Source organism: Chinchilla lanigera, unplaced genomic scaffold, assembly GCF_000276665.1.
Source record: "Chinchilla lanigera isolate Chin_1 unplaced genomic scaffold, ChiLan1.0 scaffold00036, whole genome shotgun sequence".
NCBI lineage: Eukaryota > Metazoa > Chordata > Mammalia > Rodentia > Chinchillidae > Chinchilla > Chinchilla lanigera.
In genome coordinates, this window is record NW_004955437.1 from 8,910,135 (window position 1) to 8,933,535 (window position 23,401).

The 23,401-nt window shown below is 53.2% G+C and overlaps 4 protein-coding genes across 10 annotated transcripts in view; 3 read left to right on the top strand and 1 right to left on the bottom strand.

The window, feature by feature from the left end:
• Positions 1–6,464, top strand: part of Rpl7l1 (ribosomal protein L7-like 1) — a 13,325-nt gene extending 6,861 nt beyond the window's left edge. The window contains exon 7 of the mRNA XM_013517110.1: positions 6,446–6,464. The gene's annotated coding sequence lies outside the window, so the exon portion shown is untranslated. The remainder of the gene's footprint in view (positions 1–6,445) is intronic.
• LOC102025168 (chromosome unknown open reading frame, human C6orf226) lies at positions 2,049–2,599 on the bottom strand. Its single transcript, XM_005389727.2, has one exon. It carries the CDS (start codon positions 2,502–2,504, stop codon positions 2,271–2,273), a length of 234 nt encoding a protein of 77 aa, XP_005389784.1. The 5' UTR covers positions 2,505–2,599; the 3' UTR covers positions 2,049–2,270.
• Positions 6,465–10,862: 4,398 nt separating the features above from the next.
• Ptcra (pre T-cell antigen receptor alpha) lies at positions 10,863–17,220 on the top strand. Of its 6 annotated transcripts, XM_005389728.2 has the most exons (7): positions 11,018–11,165; positions 12,163–12,258; positions 15,014–15,073; positions 15,557–15,877; positions 16,045–16,089; positions 16,608–16,787; positions 16,892–17,220. In XM_005389728.2, the coding sequence occupies exons 1-6, from the start codon at positions 11,162–11,164 to the stop codon at positions 16,751–16,753; spliced, it is 672 nt and encodes a 223-aa protein (XP_005389785.1). In that variant the 5' UTR covers positions 11,018–11,161; the 3' UTR covers positions 16,754–16,787; positions 16,892–17,220. The 6 variants fall into 6 exon arrangements, with proteins under 6 accessions (XP_013372226.1, XP_005389785.1, XP_005389786.1 ...); XM_013516772.1 differs by having other exon boundaries at positions 10,863–11,165; positions 16,608–17,220; XM_005389729.2 differs by having other exon boundaries at positions 16,051–16,089; positions 16,608–17,220.
• Positions 17,221–20,748: 3,528 nt separating this feature from the next.
• Positions 20,749–23,401, top strand: part of Cnpy3 (canopy FGF signaling regulator 3) — an 8,987-nt gene continuing 6,334 nt past the window's right edge. Inside the window, exon 1 of one of the 2 annotated variants that reach the window (XM_005389733.2) lies at positions 20,749–20,994. In XM_005389733.2, coding sequence (XP_005389790.1) covers positions 20,853–20,994 — 142 coding nt within the window. In that variant the 5' untranslated portion in view covers positions 20,749–20,852. The remainder of the gene's footprint in view (positions 20,995–23,401) is intronic. The other variant, XM_005389734.2, reaches the window with a different exon arrangement.

Genomic DNA, 23,401 nt, shown 5'->3' on the forward strand with positions numbered 1-23,401 from the left:
AAACCATCAATGGCTGCTGCAATACCTGTTGGCGTCCTCAAAGTGGCTTCTCAGGAAAACAAAGATGTGCAAAAATGATCTAACAAGTAGTTACAGCCCAAGGGTTGCAAAAAATAGCGGATTACCTCATCAGTGACTCCCCTCACTGAGGTGTGATGGCTAGAGGGAAGGCCAGGGCTGACAAGAAGGACCGAGAGACCAGCACCAGTGTCCAGCAGCAGGCCGTCCACTTTTTCCTCCATAGTCATCATTTCACAGGGCTCCTCCTTGGAGACAACCAATCCATAGATCTTCGAAGACACTGTGGGGCTAAATTTTATCATCAAACCTTCCTTTCACTATCTGTTTGGAAAATGGCTGCCCAAAGTAAAGATGTCACCTGGATCCCAGGGTGTGATGCTGGTTATTCTCAGCAGTGTCTTCTGCACCCTCACTTGCTCAGGCTCACTAGTCCTGAGCAGTTGGTGAGGAGGGGCCAGACAGGCCTGGGCTATACTGAAAACGCGCTCAACCATGATGCTTGCTGATGGTTATCTAATCAGCCTCACTGCAGTGTTGGCTCGTGGTCAAACACAGCTGTGAAACTGAGTTAGAGGGTAACAGTGCCTTACAGCCTGCCAGGGTATGAGGTCATTAATTAGATGGGTTAGTTCCATATTTAACCTGCCAGGAATAGATGTTAGCAATTTTACCTTTATTGTGAAATCGTATCTCTTCAAAATGATGTATCAGCCAGGTGTGGTGTGCATGCCTGTAATCCCAGCACTTGGGAGGTGGAGTCAGGAGGACTACCATGAGTTCAAGGGCAGCCTGAGCTACATAGCAAGACCTGGTCTCAAAAAAAAATACATATGCGTGTGTGTGTATATATACATATAAATAAAATGCTGTATCAATAAACAATCTGGGTATGAAAGTCTGGGGTTTATAGCCCAGATCTGTCTTACTAAATAAGGGAAGAGGCCTGGAGCTGCTGCTCAGTGTAGAGCACTTGCCCAGCATTTAAGGCCCTGGGTTCCATTCCCAGCATAAGAATTGTTTCCACTCGTGCATGTAAAGAGCCAGTGTTTTCTAGCTTGTCTTCCTGTAATGGTTAAAACCATAAAGTGAGGCTTGGTAGCTCAGGCCTGTAATCCCAGCTGAGGTTGAGGCAGGATTGCTTCAAGTTTGAAGCCCATGTGCTCTACATAGTTAAGACCCTGTCTCAAAAAACAGCAATTAAAATAATTGTTTTCAACTTAAAATTCCATATAAATGTAAGAGGCTATCAAAAAAACATGCACTTATAAAATGCCCAGTGATCAGACTATACTACCCTAGTGCAGGCTTTTCTTTTTTTTGGTCTTTCTGAGACAGGGTCTTCCTATGCAGTTCAGGCTGGCCTTGAGCTCACTTTGTAGCCCAGGCTGGTCTCAAACTCGCAACGATCCTCCTGCCTCAGCCTCCCAGGTGGTGGGATTACAGACGTGTGCCACCACGCCCGGCCCTAGCAAGGGCTTTTCAAGGCAGCCCACACCATGTGTTCTACCTTTGTCAGGAAAGCAGTTTAGGTGCAGTGAGCTCTGAGGGCCGCCCGCGGGAGATTGTCCTCTGCTGTGAGCCCAGCCCTTTGCTGTTTCTGAAACCCCCCCCTCAGCCTCCGGAGAGCTGGAATGACAGGCATGTGCCAGCATACGCGGCTCAAGCCCACGCTCTGTAAAAGCTTTTGCTATTGGTTGCTGCAAGGTATTTCATTTCATAGATCTCTGGTCGTTCTGGGGGCAAATTTTAGTATCAAACCTTCCTTTCCCTTTCACCCCGTCTAGGAAATGCCACCTAGATCCAGGTTCCCTTTGTCGCCGGCACGCAACAGGCCGGCCTAGGTGCCCAGCTTGGCTGGCTGTCATTCCCGGCTACTAATCCCGGTGGGTCAGGCCCTTCAGTGCGGCCTGAGTCGCTTGTTTTCTTTGGTGCCAGGGATCTCCACGCGCCAGCAAGGGCTCCGCCACCGAACTGCACCGCAGCTTCCCCGTGTGGTATTTTGACAGTGAAAACAGACACAAGGCAGATACTGGTGGGAAGGTCGTTCCGGTAGACCCCGGTGGAGCAGGGTTTTATTTTTAACTGAGAATCTGGTCCAGAATCTGAGTAGTGGGCAGCCCCGAGGAGACTCCAGTCCAGTTGTATCTGGTCAGGACAAACGCATAAAAGATGGAGTGGCCTGTTTGCAGGGTCACAAGTCCGTGTGGGGCACTGGCGCTCCGGATCTGAGCCGCCCTGGACCAGAGGCCTCAGGAGCCCGAGGGCTGCGGGGCGGCGGCCTCCCAGGGCTTCGGCCTTCGCGGGAGCCGGGACGCCGTGGGGTCGCCGTTGGTGGCCGTGATGTGGCGCTTCTCTAGGCCTGGGAGCTCCTGTCCTCGCTCCATCAGCTGCAGGAGCTGCGCCAGGGTCACCGAGGCTGGGGGAGGTCGGGAGGGGTCCAGGGATCCGAGGGCCGCCGGGGTGGGGCTGCGGGGCTGATCCATGTCTGCAGGGGACGTGCCCGGACACCGGAGCTAGTAGCTAGTACTTCCGGAGCCGCGGGGCCTGCCGGGAACGCGGGGATCAAGCACTTCCGGGGGCGTGGAGCTTGTCCGGAGCGCAAGGAGCACGCACTTCCGAGAAAGTGTGTGACGCCACCATCGTGAGACTCTAAGAGACTGGGTTGTTCGAACCTCCTACACTGGGGTGCACGCGAGGACGCTGACCGTCTCCGCACAGATACGCTCCAGACCATTTAGCGCACCCAGTCCCTCCAACATGAAAAGCTTCTTTAGAAGAGAAAGGGCCAAAGCAGGGTATGGCGGTGCACGCCTGTAGTCCCACTACTTTGGGTGGCTGAAACAGGAGGATCATAAATTCGAGCCCAGTCTGGGCAATTTAGCGACTTAGCGGGACACTGTCTCAAAATAAAAAGGCCTGCAAATGTAACTCAGTGCGAAATTCCTGGGTTCAATTCCCATTACTAGAAAAAACAAAAACAATGTGTAATGAGTGATCCTAGATTGGACCCAGTGTGGGGTTGGAAACCATTTATAAAGCACGGAGAACTTTAAATATGACCCACATATCCAATGACATCGTGATAGCATTGTCAGTTTCTCCTGTGGTTCCCGGAGAATGCTCTTGTTCACAGGCGACCCATTTGCAAATGATGAGAGGCGAAGTCCCAGCCAAAGAAAGCAGAGGGGCAGAATTGCTTAGGACCAGTGACTCTGAATGGAGATTGTGGGCTTCAGGATAAAAGGCTGGGCTGGAGCGCAGTGAGGGCTTGGCAGCCAGCTGATGAAAAACTGGCCATACTGCGTGTTGTAGGGCGAAGAATTGGTCTGAGAGAGAAACTAAACCCTTAGAATTCTTGGCCTGCTAGGGATGAGGTGGTGACTCGGGGCGGACCCATACTAGCTGCAGGAAGGGGAGCAGTCATGCTGTGCACACAGCCATCTGGGCAGAGGTTTGAGGCCAGGAGGGAAGGCAGAACTGCTCTCTAGCAGTGAGTTAAGTAATTTTGTGGTTATAAAATTTGGTTGCAATTCTGGACAGAGTTCATTGCAGCTTCCTAGCTGTTAAACATAACCAGTGATGTTTCATTGCAGCTTCCTAGCTGGTGAATATAACCAGTGACCACCTGATTTTGTGAGGAAGAGACATGGTTGTGCGTTCAGGGCTCTCCCAGAACTTGCCCTCTAGATCTCTTTAATTGCTTGAAGGTGCTAATTTGTGTCCCCTACAATAAACTACATACCAACAATGGTGGCACATGCCTGTAATCCCAGCACTCTGGGAGGCTGAGGCAGGAGGATTGAAGGATCAAACCAAGTGTCTTACTTTTTCTTGATGCTGAAACAAAATACCCAACACAAAGGTTAAAGGAGAAAAGATTTATTTTGGCTCACAGTTTGTAGAGGTTTCAGTTCATAGTTGGCTGGCTCCAAGGCAGAATGACATGGCAGAGAGGCATCGAAGAAGAGAAGCAGTCCATGGCAGGCAGAAGGCAGCAGAGCGGCAGGGTATCAAGCAGCAAGTATAGCAGCCCACTTCCCCTTATATTCCATTACAGGAAACCCCCTCCCCTTTGAGTAGCATCCTTACGCCCAGGCGGAGCATCTGTAATCCTACCCATACCTGTGCCAAACCAATCAGTGGACTAAGTAATCACACCCTTGATCCCAGCATCACACTCTAGATCCAGCCACTTTTGAAAAGCCCCACTCATGACTGCATGAGGCTTTAGAGGGGACACCCAGATACAAACCATAACATTCTGCCCCTGCCCCCCTGCCACCGCCAAAGACTCATGCTCATCCCTTTAGGCAAAAGGCATGTTGTCCATCTCCAAGAGTTGCCAGAGTCCTATCAGTTTCAACACTGCTGCAAAGTCCAAGTCCAAAGTTTCCCCTGAGACTTGAGGCAAACTCTTAGCTACCAGCCTCTGTGCAAATGAAAGTTAAACACTTTCAACACAGTGGCACAAGACAAATATTCCTGCTGGGCGTGGTGGCACACTCCTGTAGTCCCAGCATCAGGAGGTTAAGGCAGGAGGATTGCTGAGTTCAAGGCCAGCCTGGGGTACATAGTGAGTTTGAGGATAGCTTGGACTATGTATCAAGACCCTGTCTCAAAAAAATTCCCATTCCAAAAGGTACAAATAGAGAGATACAAAGGAGTGGGACCAAAGCGAGTCTCAAATCCAGCAGGGCAAACATTAAGTCCTTAGTTCCATGTCCAGCTTCCAAGGAAATCTGTGGCAAGATGTAAATTTCAACGGATTTGGGTGGCTCCGCCCCTACGGCACCTGCTGGAGTTGTGCCTTGTGGATTCTATCACAGGCTGGCTGTGCTTCCTCCTTGTAGTTTTCCTCATACAAGCCACATTCCCGGTGTCTCCAAACTCCGGGGGTCTCCACTGCATCTTTGGCTTGTCACGAAGCTTCACACGCTGCCCTCTCAGGGGCACACTGCCTGGCCTAACACCAAGCCTGGGCGTTGGGGACCACAAGTTATAAACTGAGTCTGGAGGCTGTCTGAGGCTGTCTTTGTCCTGCCCTGTAAGCTGAACTGGAAGATGGAAACTCTGCTTTCTCTCAGTCACAGCTGAGGCCCTACAGCTAGTGACGCTGTGGTGCTCACAGGGCAAGATAAGGCCTGCAGCGGATGACCAGGATCTTTAGACAATGTAGTAGCAGTAGTAAAGGCTTCACCTGGGGAAACTACAGTTGCCTTGTTGGCGCTTGTCTCCTCCTTGCATGAATGCGTTGTTCTTTTACTCGCCCATGTCATTGTCATTACAGTTCCTGGAATCACTCAGTAAACCTCCCCATGCACCAGCTAATAAAAACCCTGGTGCGCTATAGAATCTTTGTCTTTGCCCATCCGAGGCACTGACCTTCCAGCCCCCCTTTCTTTTTCTTTTTCTTTTTCTTTCTTTCTTTTTTTTTTTTCTTTTTGGTACCAGGAATCAAACTCAGGAGCTTGTGCTTACTAGGCAGGTGTTGGGAGCCACTGGAGCTGGTTATTGGTCAAGCAGTCAAGCTACCTCTGTATTGAAAAAGGCATCCTGCTGGACAATTACAGTTGTTAGTCGCTAGGCAACATTATCTCTCAGGATACTACTTTGCAAGTGTATAAAATAAAGGCCCCTACTGTGGGAGTCAGTCCTCTTGCTCATCAGGCAAGAGGTAACTCCGCCTGACCCCGGCTATTGTCTCTTGTCTTTATTTTCTGTATCCTCTCAGTGGTTTCTCCTGGGGACCACGGAGAGACCACCGACTCCCGCAGGCAGGCGCTGTACCGCTGAGCTATATCCCCGGCCCAAGCCCCCCTTTTCATGCATTACTAAATTTGTCTCTGTCGCAAGGTCCTGAGTTTGATTCCCGGTACCAAAGAAGAAAAATAAATTTGTCTCTGTCTCTTATTTTATCCTTTCATTGTACCCCTCATACAGGCAGTTGGGGACCTTTGGCCAGGTTTCCTATATCTGGACATTTTGGCAATTTAGTGAGTGAGACCCTGCTGCAGCCTCTGCAGCACTGGGGTTACAGGTGTGCGCCATCGCGCCCTGCTCTCCTACTGGGTTAGGACACACAGGCAGGCGCAGATGCAGCTCCTTGACCTTGGACTCCCAGCCTCAGGACTGTGAGAAATTAGTTCCTTTGTCTCTGAATCACCTGGTTCCTGGTGTTCTGTAATAGCAGCACAAGGTGTTGACCGAATTACTCTTCATAGACAAGGTCTTTTTTTTTTTTTTTCCCCCTCTACCGGGAATCAAACTCACAACCTTGCGCTTGCCTGGCAGGCGCTGTGCCACTAAGCTAAATCCCCAACCCCTATAGACAAGAGCACACCCAGCTGTGCCCTGGCCTCCAGGGCTCTTAGCCGTCTAGGGAAGTCTCTGAAGTAATTTATGTGATGATTGTGATTTATTACAGAAATAATACAACATGGAACCTGCTGTGTTAAGTTTTGGGTGCACATAGAATCAAGAGACCACGCATTAGGGGCTGGGGACTTAGCTCAGCGGCACAGCGCCTGCCCGGCAAGCACAAGGTCGTGAGTTCGATTCCTGGTACCGGAAAACAACCAATAAATAAATAAATAAATAAATAAAGAGAGACCACACATTCACTGGTTTTTCTTTCTTTTCTTTATTTCATCTTTGTGGTGCTGGGAATTGAACCTAAGACTTTCACACTGAACTATATCCTCACCCCTTTTTTGAAATTTTGAGACAGAGTCTTGCTGAATCACCAAGTTGCCCAGGCTGGACTTGAACTTGCTGTCCTCTTACCTCAGCCTCCTGAGTAGCTGGGCCGTGGTGGGTTAGATCCCAGAGCAGCTCCCGAAGGAGCAGCGCAAGCTCTCACCCGCAGAGAGGGGGCCTTGCCAGGCTGCCCTGGCAGGCCGCGGGGCTGTGAAGAGCGAGGCTGGGAAGGTAGAATGTGAGGTTCACTTGGACCAAACCCATGCCACAGCCGTCATCCAAGACCTGGGGTTTAACGTGCTGGCTCAGCCACCCAGGAGGGGTGCGGAGAGCCTGCGGGCTGGTTCGTTAAAGCCAGGCTTGATGGTCACCCACAGGTAATAAGCCTGAGGTGCCAGGACTCCCTGGCATGTGAAGGAACGGGGAGTCTAGGAGCTGACAGTGCCGGATTGGCTTTATTCTGTGCAGCCTTCTTAGCGCCCCAGCTGCGCAGCTTAGGAGGCTCCAAAGCACTCCCTTTGCTAAGCTGTTAAATCCCTGTGACAGCCACCAGCATCGCTGCCTTGCTCTGACGACTGCAGTCACTGGATGAAGGGATGGGACTGGGCTCCCTGACTTCAGGGACAACTGTGGCCTGGAGGGTCCCTGGGGTGCAGGGGCCCAACTGTGGTGCCCAACATCAAGGAAAAAGTGGGCTGGGGTGCAGCTCAGTGTACAACACCCCCCGAATGATGGGGCCTTGCGTGCTATCCCCAGCGCCAGAAAAAATAAAGGGCACAAGGACAGTGGTCCACAGCAAGGCGGAAGGACAAACGATCATCAGGGCCGAGATGCAGGTGTGCTGGAGGACCTGCCAGGTGTGCTCGAGGACCTGTGTGTGAGTGGCCCTGGTGTAGGCACAGAAGCTCACTCGGATCCCGTGTCCCAGTCGCTGTTCCCATGGTGACTGCCACCTGGAGGGACACATGCAGTTTGGGATGACTCTGCTGTCTCCTCTCAGAGTGCCACCATCCCTGGGCTCACAGCATGCCAGCCCTGTCACTGTGAAGTGGACATCAGTAACCTCCATCTGGGGCACACATGCTCCAGCCAAGGACATGTAGAGATGACAATTCCTGTCTCATGTCCTAGAAGCAGCCGGCTGGCTGGGTGTGGGCTAGCCTTGTTAAGGTACAGCTGGAAAACTATACCCTGGAAGGTCAAGTACTACCCTGTGGGATGCAAAATATTTTAATTTAAGCTAATTTAATTTTGGGGGTTTTTGAGACAAGATTCTCACTATGCAGTTTAAGATGGCCTTGAACTTACTATGTAGCCCAGGCCAGCGTTAAACTTGCAGCGATCCTCTGTCTCGGCTTCCTGAGTGGAGTGCTGGAATTACAGGCATGCACCACCATGCCCAGCAAGATATAATATTTTAAAATCATAACCAAAGTGTCCAGGCACATTGGCACACACCTGTAATTCCAGCACTGGGGAGGCTGGGGCAGGAGGATCGCTATGAGTTCAAGGGCAGCCTGGGCTATGTAGTGAGTTCAAGTCCGGCCTGTCTTAGGCAAACAAACAAACAAACAAGCAAGCAAACAAACAAAATTTCATAACCAAAATTCCTCCAAATCCAACGTCCTCACCCCCACTGTGTCCTGGGAGGCTAAGCTATTCCCAGGGACTTCCACAGCAGGGGGGCACCCGTCAGGCTCAGATGGGGGTACAGTGAGGCCTGGGAGTCTGTCCTCCTGCTCCCCTGCATGTACGTGTCACCAGCATGCTCCTCACCTGAGGGTCACAGCTCCCGGTGGCTCCAGGTACTATGGCGGCTGCCTCGAGGGCCTGTGCTCTCTCTGTACCCTGCCCATATCTTTATAAACAGCTCTTTCTCCAACTCTCTTCAAGCTTCCCATCTGTTTCCCTGCTAGGACCCAGAATATGTGGCACATGTTTTAGTTAAGATCTGTTTTAGCAGTGAGCACTGGAAAACCCAGAATAACAGCAGCTTACATAAGATCAAGTTGGTCTCTTTCCCGTGCCCAGGAAACTGGGTATGAAGGAAGCCAGGCCAGCACCTCAGCTCTGGGCGGGGACATCAGATCCGACTGCAGATCCATGGAGCAGAGAAGCCATCTTGACAACCAAGCGGTCAGAGACGTCCCCACGCCAAATCTACAGAGCGCTCTGGCCTGGCCGGCTGTACGCACAGCTCACCTGCTCACCTGGCTGCTGTTCCCAGCCATGGCTGCCAGGCCGCTCTGGCGGGATTTGCACTGGCAAGTGAGGTTCCTTGCAGTCAGCTTGGGCAAAGTTTCCAGAAATTCCTCAGCTGCCCCTACATGAGCTTTGCAGACACATGCGGTCTCACATGAGGTCATGAATAGCAGCCCCTGTGCCTCTAAACCCTCAGAGCTGGCAGAAAATTCCACCCCATGGTCGGTCCAGCGCCTCCTTCCAGCATGGCAAGAGGCTGTCTGCCTGAGTTGTGGTCATCATGGTGTGATAGAGACACACTTCTGTGCCCGTCTTTGGAACCTTTAGAAGTTTCCCTATGTCTGATTTAAGCCTTTCTTCAATGCTTTTTTTATTTTTTAATTTTTTTTAGTCTTTTTGAGACAAGGTTTCCCTATGCAGTTTAGGCTGGTCTTGAGCTCACTTTGTAGCCTAGGCTGGTCTCGAACTCAGAACTATCCTCCTGCCTCAGCCTCCCAATACTAGGATTATAGACATGCACCTGGCTCCTTCTTCAATTTTTATGAGTTTCCTTGCCTTTGATAAAAAAGATCCTTTTTTCTTTTTTCCTTTTTGTTTGTTTTTTTGAGACAGGGTCTCGCTGTACAGTTCAGGCTAGCCTTAAGCTCACTTTGTAGCCCAGGCTGGTCTTGAACTAGTGACAATCCTCCTGCCTCAGCCTCCTGAGTGCTGGGATTACAGGCATGTGCCACCATGCCGAACCTTTCTTGTTGTTGTTTTTGGGTACAGGGTCTTGCTATGTAGTTCAGGCTGGCCTTGAACTCACTATAAGCACAGGCTGGTCTTATGCTTGCAGCGACCCTCCTGCCTCAGCTTTCCAAGCACTGGGATTACAGGTGTGTGCTACTACAGCTGGCTTCACTCTTATTTACTAATTTATATGCATAGTTGGGGATTGAACCCAGGGCTTTCACACTGAGGTACATCCACAGTCTTTTTTAAAGTTTTTTTTTTTTTTAATTTTGAGACAGAGTCTCAATAAATCGCTTAATTCCTCAGGCTAGGCTTAAATATATGATCCTCCTGTCTCAGCCTCCTGAGCGCTGAGATTACAGGCAGGCGTGCACCGCCACACTTGGCTCAGTTCATTGAAATCATGGAACCACTGTGTCCTGAGCCCCACCCCCAGCGCCAGCAGCTGGGATTTCCATTGGATAAGTGATGGGCGCCCGCTTCTGATATCTCAGTGTGCACACATTGAGCTGTCACGCGCTGGGTGCTGGCCCCAGATTACATGATGAGAGCAGCAGTCTCCTCTAGTGCGCTCGGCTACATTTCCATCATTTCCCGGCTCCTACCCTGTGAAGCTTGTATCAGTTGGACAAGGGCCTAGGTTTTGGGGAGGGGAGGTGTGGTGCCCAGGCCCTCAGGTGCAGAGACCAGAGCTCAGTGCAGGGCTCTCCGGGAACCACAGGATTTGGGGCAGAGGGAGATTCCCAGGGTAGGCCTGGAACACATCCAATCCCTGTAATCCCTGCACTCCAGGAGGCTGAGGCAGAAGGCTAGCAAGTTCTAGCCTAGTCTGGACAACTTAGTGACTTAGCGTGACCTTGTCTCAAAATAATAGCGAAGAATAAAGGGACTGGGATGTAGTTCAGTGCAGAGGCTCTGGGTTCAATCTTTAATGCTACTATTTTTTGTTTGTTTGTTTGTACCAGGAATCAAACTCAGAACCTTGCGCTTGCTATGCAGGCACTTGTGCCGCTGAGCTACATCCCCAGCCCCTTAATACTACTAAAAGCGCCTGCCTGGCAAGCGCAAGGTCGTGAGTTCGGTTCCTGGTACCGGAGAAAAACCAAAAAAAAAAAAAAAAAAAAAGGACAGAAAACAAGCAAGCTAGAAGCACCCAGGCTGAGCAGGGTGGGGCTGGACGCATCATCTAGCAGCCAGGCAGCTGGGGGAGGAGGCGTCGAGTTGCTGTCCGAAGGGGCGGCCAGGGACCTTCGCCCTCTGTGATGTGGTCACGCAAGAGTCGTTAGGACACCTGCCTCGCCTCCCTGCACGCCCCCGTGGCTGCGCACCTGGCTCGGTGGCCTGGGAACTCTGGGAGCCCGCGGCCTCCAGATGCTGTGAGAGGGGCAGCAGGGAGATCAAAGGGGCCAGGGATGAAGCTGGCACCGGAGTGAGCAGGTCCAGGAGCCCGGGAGAGACAGGTCTGCCTGCAGAAAAGACTTGGCATGCAGTAAGGAAGGGCTGGACAATAATGGGTGAGAAAGGGTTATTCCATAAGCAATCAATGAGCTCTTGGGGAAAAAGTATGTTTCACTCTATAGTCCAGGCTGGCCTCTAACTCATTATCGTAGCTTACGTTGGCCTTGAAATCATGATTCTCCTGCCTCAGCCTCCCAAGTGCTTGAATTACGGGCATGCGTCACCATGCCCGACTAAAAATTTAATTTAATTTAATTTAATTTAATTTGTTTATTTATTTTTTGTCTTTTCGAGACAGGGTCTCTATATGCAGCTCAGACTGCCCTTGAACTCACTTTGTAGCCCAGGATGGCTTCTAACTCACAATGATCCTCCTGCCTCAGCCTCCTGAGTGCTAGGATTACAGGCATGTGCCACCACGCCAGGTTTAAAAATTTTATTTTAAGAAGGGGTTTGAAGCCAGACATGGTGTTTACACCTGTAACCCAGCACTCAGGAGACTGAGGCAGGAGGATCACAAGTTCTAGCTCAGCCTAGGCAATTTAGTAACCTAGTGAGATCTTGTCTGAAGAAAAACAGAGAAAAGAAAGGAACAAGTAGGGAGGCTGTCAGTTTAATTTCTAGTACTACAAAAAAGAGGGAAAAAAAAGCAGGTTAAAGGGGGCTTAGAACCCACAGCAAGAAGATGCCTGGGCCTCTCTCTGACTGCTAGGCGCCGTCTGGGAGGGATTGAGCCCTGCTCCCACCCTCTGCCTGCCGCACCTTCCAGACCCTCAGTTGCCCCCGTGAAGTGGAGCTCACTGTGTTGGGGGTGCGGTGCAGAGCTGCTCTCCAGGCCCTGGCATCCCGCCTGGTGCTCTGGGACCCGCAGCACCCACAGCTGTCAGGGGCCCGGGAGGCCTCGCCCTCTGAGCTGCTCCTCAGAAGGGGGGCACCCCGCTCCCTGTGTGGGAAGCCCCATCCCTAGCCCTGGGAGGGGACTGGCTGGGGTGGGGTGGGAAACGGCTGGCGGCGAGCGGCTGCGGTGCAGCTGGCTGTGGGTGCTCTCTCCAGGCTGCGCCTCCCCCTGTGCCCAGCCGTCTCCGTGGGCCATGGTGGGGATGCGGCTGCTGCTTCTCCTGGCCTTCGAGTGTCCAGCCCTGCCCACAGGTGAGCCCCTTTGCGTCCTCTGGTGCCCTCTGGGCCTCCGTGGGTGTGGGCAGGGCGCAAGGGCACAGGACGAAGACGGGAGACAGGCTCACTGGGCGCCCGCCCTCCTCTCCCTCCAGGGCGCCTGCACTGGAGCCGTGTGGGTGGCCAGGCAGCCCTGGCCTGGTACAGCTGTGGAGAGCGGGGGGCCGCCTGGCCCCACATCCACAGAGGCCAGGGCGGTGGAGCCAGGCTGTGTTAGGTGGCATGAGCACCGAGATTGGGACACAGCAGGTCCTGGCTGTCAGTGCCGCCCCTGGGGAGCAGGTGCCAGCACAGCTGGGAGTCTCAAGTCCACTTCCTGCTTCCTCCCCCCAGTGGCCAGGAGGGGTCCCCAGGCCTCAGGGCCTGGCCAGGGTGATAATCAGCCTCTCAAAGTCAAGGCCAGGCCACAGGGTTCCTGTGTCCCAGGGAGAATTCTGGTGTCACCTGGGGGTGTAAGCCTGTGTGTGTGTGTGTGTGTGTGTGTGTGTGTGTGTGTGTTACAGGGGACCTGCTTGACCTCCGAGTCAGGGGTCTGATTGATTGATTGATTGATTGATACTAAGGATTGAACCCAGAGAGCTACATCTCCTCCCCCTTGCCTTGTTTTAGACAGATCTCACTGTGTAGTTTAGGCTGTGCTTAAACTCACTATGTACCCCAGGCTGGCCTCAAACTCAGCACTCCTCCTGCCTCAGCCTCCTAAGTATTGGGATTACCGGGGTGTACCACCACACCCAGCTTCTTTTTCTTTTTTACTTTGATTTTTGTTTTTTTGTTTGGTTTGGTACTGGGAATTGAACTCAGGACCTTATGCTTGCCAGGCAGGCACTTGTGCCACTGAGCTATGTCTCTGGCCCTTGTTTTTGTTTTTAGACAGGGTCTCCTTGTGTAGTTCGGGCTGGCCTTGAACTCACTACGGAGCCCAAGCTGACCTCAACTTTTGGCAATCCTGCCTCAGCGTCCTGAGTGCTGGGATCACAGATATATATCACTGTGCCTGGCTTCCTTTTCTTTTTTTTTTTTGTACCAAGAATGGAACTCATGACCTCACACTTGCCAGGCAGGCACTGTGCTGCTGAGCTGTATCTCCAGCCCTCTTTTTTTACTTTGAGACAGTATTTTTGCTAAATTCCCCAGGATGGGCTCAAACTTGTGATCTTCCTGCCTCAGCATCCCAGAGTGCTGGGATTATAGGTGTGTGCCCATTACAACCAGCTTCAGGGGGCCTCCTTGATCCCAGCTGGCCTGAGGTGTGTCCTGGATACCCCGCTGGTGGCACAGGTAGACCAGGGCAAGCCATGGCAAGAGGCCTGAGGTGTGGGAAGGAAGCAGCTGGGGTGAGAGAAAGTAATCCTGGCAAGCTTCACGGAGGAGAGGCAGCACTCAGCTCTGGCACTGTCTTTTTCTGTACAGCAGAAGAGGCTCAGGAAGCTGGAGGTCCGGGACTCACTTCCAGCTTTCCTATTTCCCCTCTTTGCCTGAGTGATAGCAGTATCAAGAATACAGTTGGAGGCAGTGGTGTGGCTCCATAATCCAAGGTACCCAGGAGGCTGAGACAGGAGGATCGTGAGTCTGAGGCCAACCTGCGCAACCTAATAAGACCCCCATCTCAGAAAAAGGCTGGGTGTGCTGGGAATGTAGCTCGGCAGGAAAGCATTTGTCCTGCATTCAGTCCCCAACACTCCAAAAAAAAGAAAGAAGGGAAAATAAGTAGCACTCAAACTGATCTGCCAAGGCGTTCCGCATTATGGCCTTTTCAGCTTTATGGGGCTGGTGTTACTAGCCTTGCGGGACAGTCCGCCCCAGGAACTGAGTGGGTGAGTGAGCCCCAGCCCTTCCTGAGCTGTGCCCTTGGTTCTGGCCTCGGGACACAGGACAGGGTCACAGTCAGGCTTCAAGGTGGGAAGGTCCGTCGGCTCTAGTCGCAGTGCAAACTCTCACTGGCGACTTCTCTGCCCTTGCCCTAGCCTGGCTATGTGCTCCCCCAAATCTCTCAGGGGTTCCCATCACCGCCCCCACCCCACCCCCGCAGCTCCCAGTGTCCCCAGCCGGTCTTCAGCCTGGCTGCGCAGAACTCAGACTGCGAATTTGCAGATGTTTCAAAAATCCAGATATTCCAAATTTAACATTTGCTGTGTCTTAGACGGGTCATCTTCCCTGAAAAGAGTAAGGCTGGAAACTCCGGACTATTCTGAACACCATGACATAAATAAATACTGTCAGTGCCCTCTGAGTTATATTTTTAAATTATAAGATATTAGACCCGAACTTTAAGTGGGTGAATTGTATAGGGTGTGGCTTAAACAAAGCCGCCTTTCTTTTATTTATTTATTTATTTGTTGTCTTTCTGAGACACGGTCTCGCTATGCAGTTCAGGCTGGCCTTGAGCTCACTTTGTAGTCCAGGCTGGTCTCGAACTCACAACGATCCTCCTGGCATGCGCCACCATGTGTGGCTACAAAGCTGCCTTTTAAAAGTGGGGCCTGGGGCTATGGCTCAGCAACTGAGTGCTGTGTAACATGTGCCTTGGGTCCCATCCCGGGCACCACACACACACACACACACACACACACACACACCCCAAACAGAATCAGCCCCCACCCAAAACAGACACAGAGGGAAGAAGTGGGGAGAAGATCACACACACCCCTGTGTTTGGTCATATCCAAATCAGATCTGTTTTCAGAGAAAGAAGTCACAGATACCTGTGTTATTTTTGCTCTGATTCCAGGCCCTGTCTCCCTTCCTCCCTCTCCAGAGGTGATCGCTGTCCCAAGGCCACCAGCACACAGTATTATGAGCTTTGCTCGCACACCTGCTATCTTTCCCATGCAACTGGGTTCCTCAGGGACAGGGACAAGGTCTTGTTCCAAGTTACGTCCCCAGCACGTGGCATAGAAAGGAGCTTGGAAAAGATAGACAGGTGGACAGAAGGACAGACAGATGGAGCCAGGCACACGTTTGTATCCTGGCACTCAGGAGGCTGAGGCAGGAGGATCACTACAAGTTCAAGGCGAGCCAGGCTCTCTAGCAAGACCCTGTCTCAAAAAGCAAGGGGTGGGGGGGAAAGACGGATGGGTGGACAGACAGACAGGATGGACAGACATTATAAGCAGATGGAAGGTGGGAAGAATGGGGGAGGATGGAGGAAGGGAGGGATGGATGGATGGATGGTGGTGGTGAAGTGTATACAGGCAGAACCCGAGCCCTCGCCCACAGCGAGATGCAGCGCAGGGAGAGGGCCGATCTGGTGACGGTGTGTGCGCTCCCGCAGGGCCGGGCGCTGCAGTCTTCCCCTCTCTGGCCCCGCCGGTGACGCTGCTGGTGGGCGGGCAGCGGCGCACCATGGTGGTCTGCCTGGTCCTGGACGCCGCACCCCCTGGCCTGGACGGCTCGGTCTGGTTCTCCGCCGGCAACGGCAGCGCCCTAGACACCTTCACCTACGGCCCGGCCCCCGCCACCGACGGCACCTGGACCGCGCTGGCCCAGCTGTCCCTGCCCGCCGAGGACCCGGCCGCCTGGGAGCCCCTGGTCTGCCACGCGGAGCCCGGGGCCGGGGGCCCGCGCCGGAGCACGCAGCCCCTGCGGCTGTCAGGTGGGGCCCGCCTTGCACCCCAGGAGCGGGCGGGAGGTGGGAGGCGTTGCGGCCGCTCTGTGGGCTCCCACGCTGGCGCTGGCATCCGCTGCCCTGAGAGCCGCACACCGCGGGGGCGCCTGGCCCGGCTCCGGGCACCCACCCATGGCCCTCCCCTTGGCCGGCAGGAGCAGCCTCTGGCACCAGGACCTGCCTCCAGGAGCCTCCGGGCGGTGAGTACCGCCACAGGGCTGGGAGCCCGAGCGGGCCGGGAGGTGGCCAGAGCAGGGACCTTCTCCTGGGACCCAGGATCTCGGCCCAGGGTGGGGCAGGGGAAAGGCTGGGCCTCAGTCTCCCCTGGGATCAGATGGGGTGGGTCCTCTCTCCTCAGCCTTACACCTGGACGTCAGAGTGAAGGTCAGAGTGAGCACAGGCGACAGAAGGCAGAGTAGCACTGAGCGACATCCCCAGCCTTTTAAAATATTTCTATATTTTATTTTGAGCCAGTGTCTAAACCACTAAGTTCCCCAAGTTGGGCTGGAATTTGCAGTCTTCCTGCCTCAGCCACCCACAGTGCTGTGATGAGTGGTTACTGTCAGTGTCAGATGCTAATCCTGCCAGCCCACTGCCCTTGAGGGCTGGGAAGGTCCTCTGAGGGCTCCCTGGTGGAGGGGACGGAGAAGAGGTGCGAGGCCAGGGCAGGGGAGAGGCCCCTGTGGCTCTTCCACTCCTCCCGCTCCTCCCTGTGCAGGGTTCCAGGCCCAGGGCCTGTGGCTGGGGGCCCTGAGGCTGCTGCTCTTCAAGCTGCTGCTCCTTGACGTGCTCCTGACCTGCACCCACCTGCCTCAGCCTCCTGCAGCCACTGGCAGCTACCACCCTGGCACCTGGCCACAGTGACCAAGGGACTGCTAAAGGGGCACCTGCCACACAGGTCATGAGGGGACCTGCTCCACCCACAGTGCCCAGCCTGCTGCTCAGGACACTCTCGGGATTCCTTTCCCAAGACTCAGAGCTTTGCTTAAAATTTTGATTCAGGTTCTTGCTAAGTACCCCAGACTGGCCTTGAACTTGCAATCTTCCTGCCTCAGCTTCCAATGTTGGGATCAGAGATATACTACCACATCACCTGACTCTGAGCATTCTGTAATGTATGACCTGCCTTCTCCGGTTGATGGGTTTCCTGGGGCCGGGTCTGCCTCCCACAGACTGAGGGCTTTGGGCAGATGAAGGCTGTGTCTCCTCTTCACATTAAGAGCCCTGGTCAGCTCAGATCTGCCCAGACCCCAGGCATTCCAGGAGCAAAGAACTGAGCACAATTAAAGAATTTAAATGACACAAGAAAATTAAAATATGCTTAAATGTCATAATTTATTTTTATTCATTTATTTATTTTTGGTACCAGGAATCAAACTCAGGACCTTGTACTTGCCAGGCAGGCTTTGTGCCATTGAGCTACATCCCCAGCCCTAATCTCATAATTTTATTTTTATTTATTTATTTTGTCTTTTTTGAGGCAGGGTCTTGCTATGCAGTTCAGGCTGGCCTTAAACTCACAACAATCCTCCTGCCTCAGCCTCCCGAGTGCTGGGATTACAGGCGTGCACCACCACACCAGGCTAATCTCATAATTTTAAATGGTTAATATTTAATTGTGTGGGATGGGGCAGGAATTGGGCAGAGTTAGAGGCACAGGAATTCTGGGAGGGCTCCCTGGAGGAGGAGGCTTCCTAAGCGCAGGAAGCTGGAGTTGCAGCACAGGGCTTGGGCCGGAGGACGCAGCCCACCTCTGTCTTCCTGAAGTCAGGTGCTGGGCATGGCCCCCTGATCTGACCCAAGCTTTGAAGGGCAGGCAGGGAGCCAGGAGCCTGGGAAGGGTGCTGGGCTTAAGTCCTGTCTATACTCAATGGAAGAAGCAAAACCTGGAGCTAGAAAACAGGTTTGGCCCAGGGCCCAGCCCATGGGTGGTGGTGGTGATTCCAAGTCTATGCTCTGTGAACCAACTCAGGGCCCTTATTCACCTGACAAATACTCACCAAGCTTCAGCAATGAGCCAGGCTCTAAAGGGAACAGCTGTTTTGGTTTTGCCATGTTTCCTAAAGAGGTGTCAGTTTTTGAGGTTGTGTTGTGTTGTTTTATTTAGGGCTGGGGATTGAACCCAGGGCCTTTGCACTGAGCTGCATCCCTAGCTCTTTTTTTAAAATTTATTTTTTTAATTTTTTATTTATTTATTTTTTTGAGACAGGATCTCACTATGCAGTTCAGGCTGGCTTTGAGCTTACTTTTTAGCCCAGGCTAGCCTTGAACTCGTAGTGATCCTCCTACCTCAGCCCCCCGAGTGCTGGGATTACAGGCTTGTGAAACCATGCCTGGCATTTTTTTTTGGGGGGGTACCGGAAATCGAACTCAGGACCCTGCGCTTGCCAGGCAGGTGCTTGTACCTGTATCCCTGGCCCTCAGCCTTTTTTTTTTAATTTTTAAATTTGAGACAGAGTCTTGCTGAGTCACTGATCTGCCCAGGCTGGGTTTAAATTTGCAACTCTCTTGCCTCAGCCTCCCAGAGTGCTAGAATTACAGACCTGTATCACCACACCCAGCTCTTATTTCTTTATTTTTGAGACAAGGTAGTTCAAGCTGGCCTTGAACTCACTATGGAGCCCAGCCTGGCCTAGAACTTGTGGTGATCCTCCTGCTGAGGCCTTGCAGGTGGTGGGACTGCAGGGGTGTGCCAGGGTGCTCAGCTCTAAAGAGGATTCCTGCATTGACGGACTATGCAGTTCCCACAGTGGCCTCTGATCTGTGGGCCCCGTGTCCCCAGTGCTGCCAGGAAATGCAGCCTTTTCTCAAGGATTCTCTGGGCGTGACCAGGAGGGAGCAGGAACTATGCCTCAGTGTCCCCTACTTGGTGGAAGTGACACCAGCTTCCCTGAGCCTGCGACCGCCCCCTTGGTGAGACTCGCCGGCTCCTCCTCCTGAACCCTGGCAGGAGACCCCTGCCTCTCTGTAGCCTTCAGGCTTCAGGGATGAGGGGACCTACAGTCTCTGGGCAGGATCCTCCCCCATCCCACAGGCCTGCTGCCCCCCAACATGGTGCAGGCGGGGAGAACAAGAGCAGCTGTGGCCATACTTCCTGAGCCATGGTTCCTTCCAGCACTTAGGCCTGATTCTGAGTTCTTGGTCTCTGGCAAATTAATCCCACCTCCCTGAATGTCCTCTCTGCGGCCTTTTGTCCGTTCTGGAAGCAGGGCTTCCCACCCCCACTGCATCGCTGGCTGGATGTCACCTCCCTGAGCACTTCCAGCTGGCCTTCACCTCCCAGAGTCTCGAGTCTCGCTGGGCCTCAGGGAGGAAGTGACTGGCATGGGTGCTGCGGGCTCCTCCTGTGGCAGCCCCTGCCTCCCCAGCGTGCCTGGGACCAACACTGCGGCCAGAAAATGATGAAGGCCTGGGCCTCGGTCCACCCACGTCTCCCTAGGGCGGCACAATAGCCAACTTCTGGGAGGAAACAAGCAGTGGGGAACGTTTTTGCTTTATGGGCAAAAGTGCAGTTGTGGAAGAATTCCCAGAGCTGCAGGACTGAGCCCGGGGATCACGCGAAGCAGCTCCAAGGACCCAGAGTTCTCCTGGTAACACAGAGAGGGGACCTGCTCGCTGTCTCCTGGAGCCAGCTCAGTCTCTGCTGCTGCTGGGGAAGTGGAAGGAAGGGAAATACACCGCTCATCTGCAGAGCTCCTGCCTTCTGCGAGCTCAGCCTTCAAAGAAATAAATAATAGGACAGGGAAGGGGGTGAGCTTCTTCCACAAAGAAAATGCCATCTGCTCGATAAGCTTTAATTCCAGGAATGCTTCAACCGCAAGCAGTCTGTGTAGCATAGCAACCAGTGGACCCCAGGAACCGCACTGGGCCGGAAGTTATGGATTCCAGTCCCCACAAGGGCAAATGCAGGGTCACTGGGCACCCGGACTGCTGTCATCCAGCAAGGTGACAGCTAGAGGGACTGCGAGGATAACAAGTTTTTTTCCCAATCAGATTTTATTGGTACATTTTACATATACATAATGAGCACATTCATCACAGAGAATTTGTACCTGTACATGATATATCTTGTTTCTTTTTTCCCATTCCCCTTCCCATTTACAAAAGCTTTTCCATTTTTTCCTTGTTTTCTGTTTTCCTTTCCCCGCCTCTTCTCTGCCTAGTTTGCCTCCCCATTTGAACATTTTCTTTCCGTTTCCCAATGTCTGTTATACATTTTGGTCCTTATTACACTTTAGGTTCTCACACCAGAGAAACAAGGCGGTGTTTACACATGTGTGTTTGATTGATATCACTTAAGAGTATGGTCTGTAAGGGGCTGGGGATTTAGCTCAGCGGCACAGCGCCTGCTTGGCAAGCGCGAGGTCGTGAGTTCGACTCCCGGTACCGGAAAAAAAAACAAAAACCAAAAAAAAAAAAAAGAGTATGGTCTGTAGATGCATCCATTTACCTAGAAATGTCTCAAGCAAGGATAACAATTCAGTGAGGCTTTAGGACCCTAGGCAGGAAGTGATGCTTAAGGAGGAAGAGAAAACCATGGACAAAGTCTTCCCCACATCCTCCAGGACCAACGCGCCCGAACCAGCGAACGCAGGGCCAGACCCGGCGTTCTATTCCCTGGGTCCTCATCCTCTCACCTCTTCCAGGCCCTCCGTTAAGGGGTGGGAAAAATGTAGCCATAGGACCCTGAAGCCACCATCCACGCTCTTATTGGCCAAAACCGAAAAAGAGTCGTCTTTCTATTGGCTGGAAGGCAAACCCTGAGCAATTTCATTGGCTTCATCCTCCGTCCATTAGGAAGGCGGGCCGAGGCTTTCAGGGGAAAGGGGGTGGGGGGGGCTCGCGGTTGCCGTGGTTACGCCGAGGCACGTGCGCAGTCCCGGAAGCGGCGCGGCGAAGCTGCTGGGCGCGCGCCGCGGGAGGAAGCGGCTCCTGGTCGGCGCGGGTCGGATCCGCCTGGGCCATGGAGTCGCTGATCGAGCTCGCGCCCCGCTGTCTTCCGCTTCTCCCCTTGCTGCTGCTGCTGCTGCCAGCCCCGGAGCTCGGCCCGAGCCAGGCCCGGGGAGAGGAGACCGACTGGGTCCGGCTGCCCAGCAAATGCGAAGGTGAGGGGGCGGGGCCGGGGCGGGGCTAAGGGCCGGGCGGGGGCCGGGTGCAGGGATCCACTGGGTGCTGGGGTGGGTGCTGGACTGGGTGCTGGGCACTCGGGTGCCGGGGATCCCGTGACAGGGGAGGCGCAGGGCTCAGGGCCGCGGGGAGCAGCGGATCCCGCCTGCAGTTGGGGTGCAGGGGGCATCGGGGAGACGTCGCGCAGGGTAGTGAGAGTAGGCAGGTGAGGGGAAGTGGGGAGAGGGGCGCCCGGAGGAGGGCAGACCCGGCTCTGCAGCCCGCACGATTTTGAGGAACTGAAACGGGAAGCAGCAGCTGAGACTCCTCTGCTTCCCTGCCCGCCGTGCAGCGAGCGCTGTTGCCCCCTCTTGCAGCTCCCTTGGACAGGGACTTGGTCTCAGATCCTCAGCCTCTGGTAGACACCCAGGAGAAGTGTTTACAACAGGAACGATGAAATGGGGGGCCGCGGGGCCGTGGAGGAAGGAGGAAGGTCTTAGGCCTTAAGAGGGACTTTTTGGAGGAGGCACGGAGCCTGGTGAAAGTGGGTAAAGGAGGGAGATTTTAGGAATATTGAAAAAAGGTAAGTCCCCAGAACGTAAAAGCGGAAGCAGGAGCCGGCACCTGTAATCGCACATTCAGGAGGCTGAAGCAGGAGCATTGCAGTGAGTTTGCCATCAACCTGAACTACACAGTGAAACCCTGTCTCAGAAAACAAAAACAAACAAAAAGAAGTGGAAGGGGGTGTTTCAGAGAGCTGGCCGGGGATCCAGGACTATGAAGGGTCTCGCTCCATTTCTCAGCTTTCCCCTCTGACCTTTCCAGTCACCCTTTCCTTTCCACCCCCACCTCCAGCCTACTCCCCTCCCAAGTTGGCTCCGAATCTGGTTCATCTTCATGCAAAGCCTGCTTTGGGCCAGATGTTCCCTAAGCTCTGGACATGCAGTGAGTGATTTGGAGCACATAATCCTCCCATTTGCGTGATGAAAAGTGAGCTGTCCCGGAGAGACCCCAGGCCTGGCTGCTACCCCCTGTGGGTCCCACCAGCCAGGTGCTTTCTGCCTCTGTCTCTAGTCCTGACTGCCATCTGGTTGTTTCCCTTCCTCTCCTCTTCGCTTTCTGATTTATTCTGATACCCAAGAGCGCCCATGGTTCCTCTTAGGGTTCTCACAGCCTGAGCCTGAACGGCTCCCATTTCTTTGGCTTCAGAGACATCCACAGACCCAGAAGCCCAGAGCTGGCAAAGATCTCAGAGATCTTTCTAGCCTAACCTCATTTGGTAATTGGTGAAGATTAGTTTACAAGGGATTTTCAGTTTCAGAGTGGTTTGGCAAACTCCAGCCTGTAGGCTGCGCTTAATAGTGTATTTATTATCATTACTGCACCTTTGATAATAAGTGCTGACGGAGTCTGGCCCGAAAAGCCTGCCTCCAGGCTCGCCGGCCAGGTGGGAACAGGTCCTGGCTGGAACAAGGAGCAGCAGATAGATAGATGCCCCTGGGGGTCTGGGGTCTGTGCCATGAGCTCCTCTGAGCGTGGTTTCGGGAGAGCTCTCCAGAGGTGATGTCTGGAAGAGTTGGAGGCGAGAAGGTTGTGGCTGATGGGTAGAATAGAGAAAGTATCGCAGGCCTCAGCTCTCCTCCGCTTGGAATACTGTATGTGGAGAGGATGGGAGTCAGGGTGGAGGTTGCGGGGAGCAGCCGGAGAAATGCTGAGTACCCTGGCATGCAGGCCAGGAGGAGAGGGAGCCCGAGGGTCGATGACAGAGCCAGAGCAGGGGGTGACCTTCGTGCACCTTAGACCTGAGATCACAGCTTAGAACTCAGAGTGTTTGTGTGTTCTGAGTCCTGCAAGCCATCGATCAGTGTGTTCAGGACAGAATTTCATCAAGCAGACCTTCAGGAGATGGGCACTGTGATTGAAATACATAGTGAGCATTTGCATATAATTTTTTTTTTATTTTTGCACTTAAAATTTTATTATAGTCAAAGACATCGCCATGAATCCCCCTCAGAATCCTCTTTGCTTAGAAAACACTGATCCCACTGTTCCTGCCCCTTTCTGCAGCAGCTCTGGAGTCCTCTTTCGTGTGTGTCTGTAGTTGCACTGCCCTGGGTGCCTTGATGTCCTGAGTTGATTGAGAATGTCTCCCTTTCGTGTCATTTTGACATGAAGTCACACAGTGCCGGATCCGGTGACTGAGGTGGGTGAGGACCCAGCATCGTGTTTTTACCAGCGTGCCTTTCCGGTGGATGACACTGGGCAGCAGCAGTCACTATATTTTTTTTATCACATCTCATGAAGACACTCAGGAAAGAGGAGTCTAGAGCTGCTGCAGAAAGTGGCAAAGATGAGTGTGTTCCAAGGGACAGGGGGATTTTGAGGGGATTCATGGTGATTTTTTTT